At 36.3% G+C, this 2,229-nt stretch overlaps 1 protein-coding gene across 1 annotated transcript; it reads left to right on the forward strand.

The window, feature by feature from the left end:
- The first annotated feature begins 1,328 nt into the window (after positions 1 to 1,328).
- On the forward strand, positions 1,329 to 1,982 carry LOC139854112 (uncharacterized). Its single transcript, XM_071843435.1, has one exon. The coding sequence runs from the start codon at positions 1,329 to 1,331 to the stop codon at positions 1,980 to 1,982; it is 654 nt and encodes a 217-aa protein (XP_071699536.1).
- Positions 1,983 to 2,229: the final 247 nt, after the last annotated feature.

A 2,229-nucleotide genomic window follows, 5' to 3' on the forward strand; every position in this document is an offset into this window, starting at 1 on the left:
CTTATACCCGAAGTCAAATAGTCCAACTAATTAAGGATTTAAACTGTGAAGCAATTATCACTTCTGTCAACAATTACACCAGTTATCACTGTATGTAATCCACCCCTGTTTTGATTAGATATGAATATTAATTTACCTACTTGATCAGTTTGAATAATCAATTACCTAACCCGAATAATTAATTAAATGATTATAAAAGATTTCGTATAAACGTCACTAAATAGGACAACCATAATCATTATTAATTATTAGGTTTATTAATTTGAAGATAGGTTCGATAGACTTCAATGAGTTGTCACTCAATTAGACAATACCCCCCATCTATTAATAGTCCATAGTCCAATGTTCACAGGTGTCGGTCTTTTGTCCAAACCTTAATTATGGTTCAAATTTCAATAACCCCGTCTTTAATATTTAGTCTAACATCATGATTACTTCGGCTTAAATAAGCATAATAATAACTTAGTTACGAGACATTAATTTAAAAAGGAAGAACATAGCTTACAGTGATTATTAATAGCGTAGCGTTACACGGACAGAGTTCTGACTTTAAACTCGTAAAACATTCTTACAGTAACCTTATTATTATTAACTTAAATTAAAATTAAAATTATAATATATAAATATAAATATAAACTGAGAAAGAAAGATAGAAAAAGGGTGAAGAGTTCGGCAGAATGCTCGAGCCTTTATAGGCAAAATCTGATTTCTGTAGCTCCGCGATCGCGAGGTATTTGGCCTTGGGACCTCCGCAATCGCGATATCCCCAATTCCAGCTCATCACTTAATTCCAAAACGTGGGCGGCTTTGTATTTTATAATATAATATATAATACATATATAATTAATTATATATTATATTATATTCTTGTGCATAGTTGACTTGTAATTTTAGCTCCGTTGAGTCGTACGTTGATGCTCGGTTTATGTCTCGGTTCCGGTTTTTCAAACGTCTTCTCGTACGCTAAGATATCTTGTACTTTGCATTTTGCGGCTTGTACTCTTGTCATTTTTAGACGTTATTTATCAATAATTTGAACCACTTGGATTGTATCTTGTACATTTGAGATTTTTGGTCATTTGCATCTTCAAATCGTCGATTCTGTCTTTTGTCTTCACCTTTTATTATTTAAACGATAATCACTTGTAAATAGAACAATTGCAACTAAAAACTTTACATATTGGAAGGATATTGCGCCTAAATATATGTTCATTTGGAGCACTATCAATATTCTAAGCTGCTCATCAAATCCATTGCTGTATTATTTAAGATGGTTTCATTGAAGACAAGATTCACGTTGTAGGTGGAGTATAAACCCACATTTAAAGATGACAGCCGCACTACGCCAGCTAGCACACGGTTATACACCGAATTTGTTGGATGAGTATCTGCAAATGTCTGAACTAGTTGGCCGGGAATCTCTACACAACTTTTGTAAGTGTATCATTGATTTGTATGCTAACGTCTACCTAAGAGAGCCTACGTTGCACGACATTCACCGTTTGTATGAAGGTCATGAAAGGATTCATGGTTTTTCGGGCATGTTGGGTAGTATAGATTGTATGCACTGGGCATGGGCAAAATGTCTGGTTACGTGGAGAGGACCGTATATGCGAGGCGATCACAATCACCCAGCTATTACGCTTGAAGCAGTCGCCTCCTATGATAATTGGATTTGGCATGCGTATTTTGGTGTGGCGGGTTCAAACAACGATATTAATGTCCTAAAAACTAGTGATTTGTTCAACTCAATGCTTAATGAGGAAATGTCCGACGTACCTTATCACATAAACGGTGTTCAATACAGAAGAGGGTACTATTTAGCTGACGATATTTACCCAACATGGGCGGCATTTGTTAAGGGATTTTCAAGTGTCGTTGACGAAAAGCGTTCTTACTTTACAAAGAAACAAGCGGGCGCTCGCAAAGATGTTGAAAGAACTTTTGGGATCCTACAAGGTCGTTGGCATATTCTTCAGTAACCCGCACGGTCTTAAGAGGAGAATATAATGAGACAACTAATGTATACGTGCATCGTAATACACAACATCATTATCGAAGACAATGGATACAACCTTGGTGAGAATGATTGGATAGTTGAGCCCGTTCAACATATACAACGTAGTTGGATCGATAGGTGCGACGCTCGTGCGAGAAGAACAAGGGAGTTACGTGATAGAGAAGTGCATGAAGGCTTACGATCTGATGTGGTTGAACATTTGTGGAATC

This window comes from Rutidosis leptorrhynchoides, chromosome 6, assembly GCF_046630445.1.
Source record: "Rutidosis leptorrhynchoides isolate AG116_Rl617_1_P2 chromosome 6, CSIRO_AGI_Rlap_v1, whole genome shotgun sequence".
In the NCBI taxonomy this organism is placed as follows: domain Eukaryota; kingdom Viridiplantae; phylum Streptophyta; class Magnoliopsida; order Asterales; family Asteraceae; genus Rutidosis; species Rutidosis leptorrhynchoides.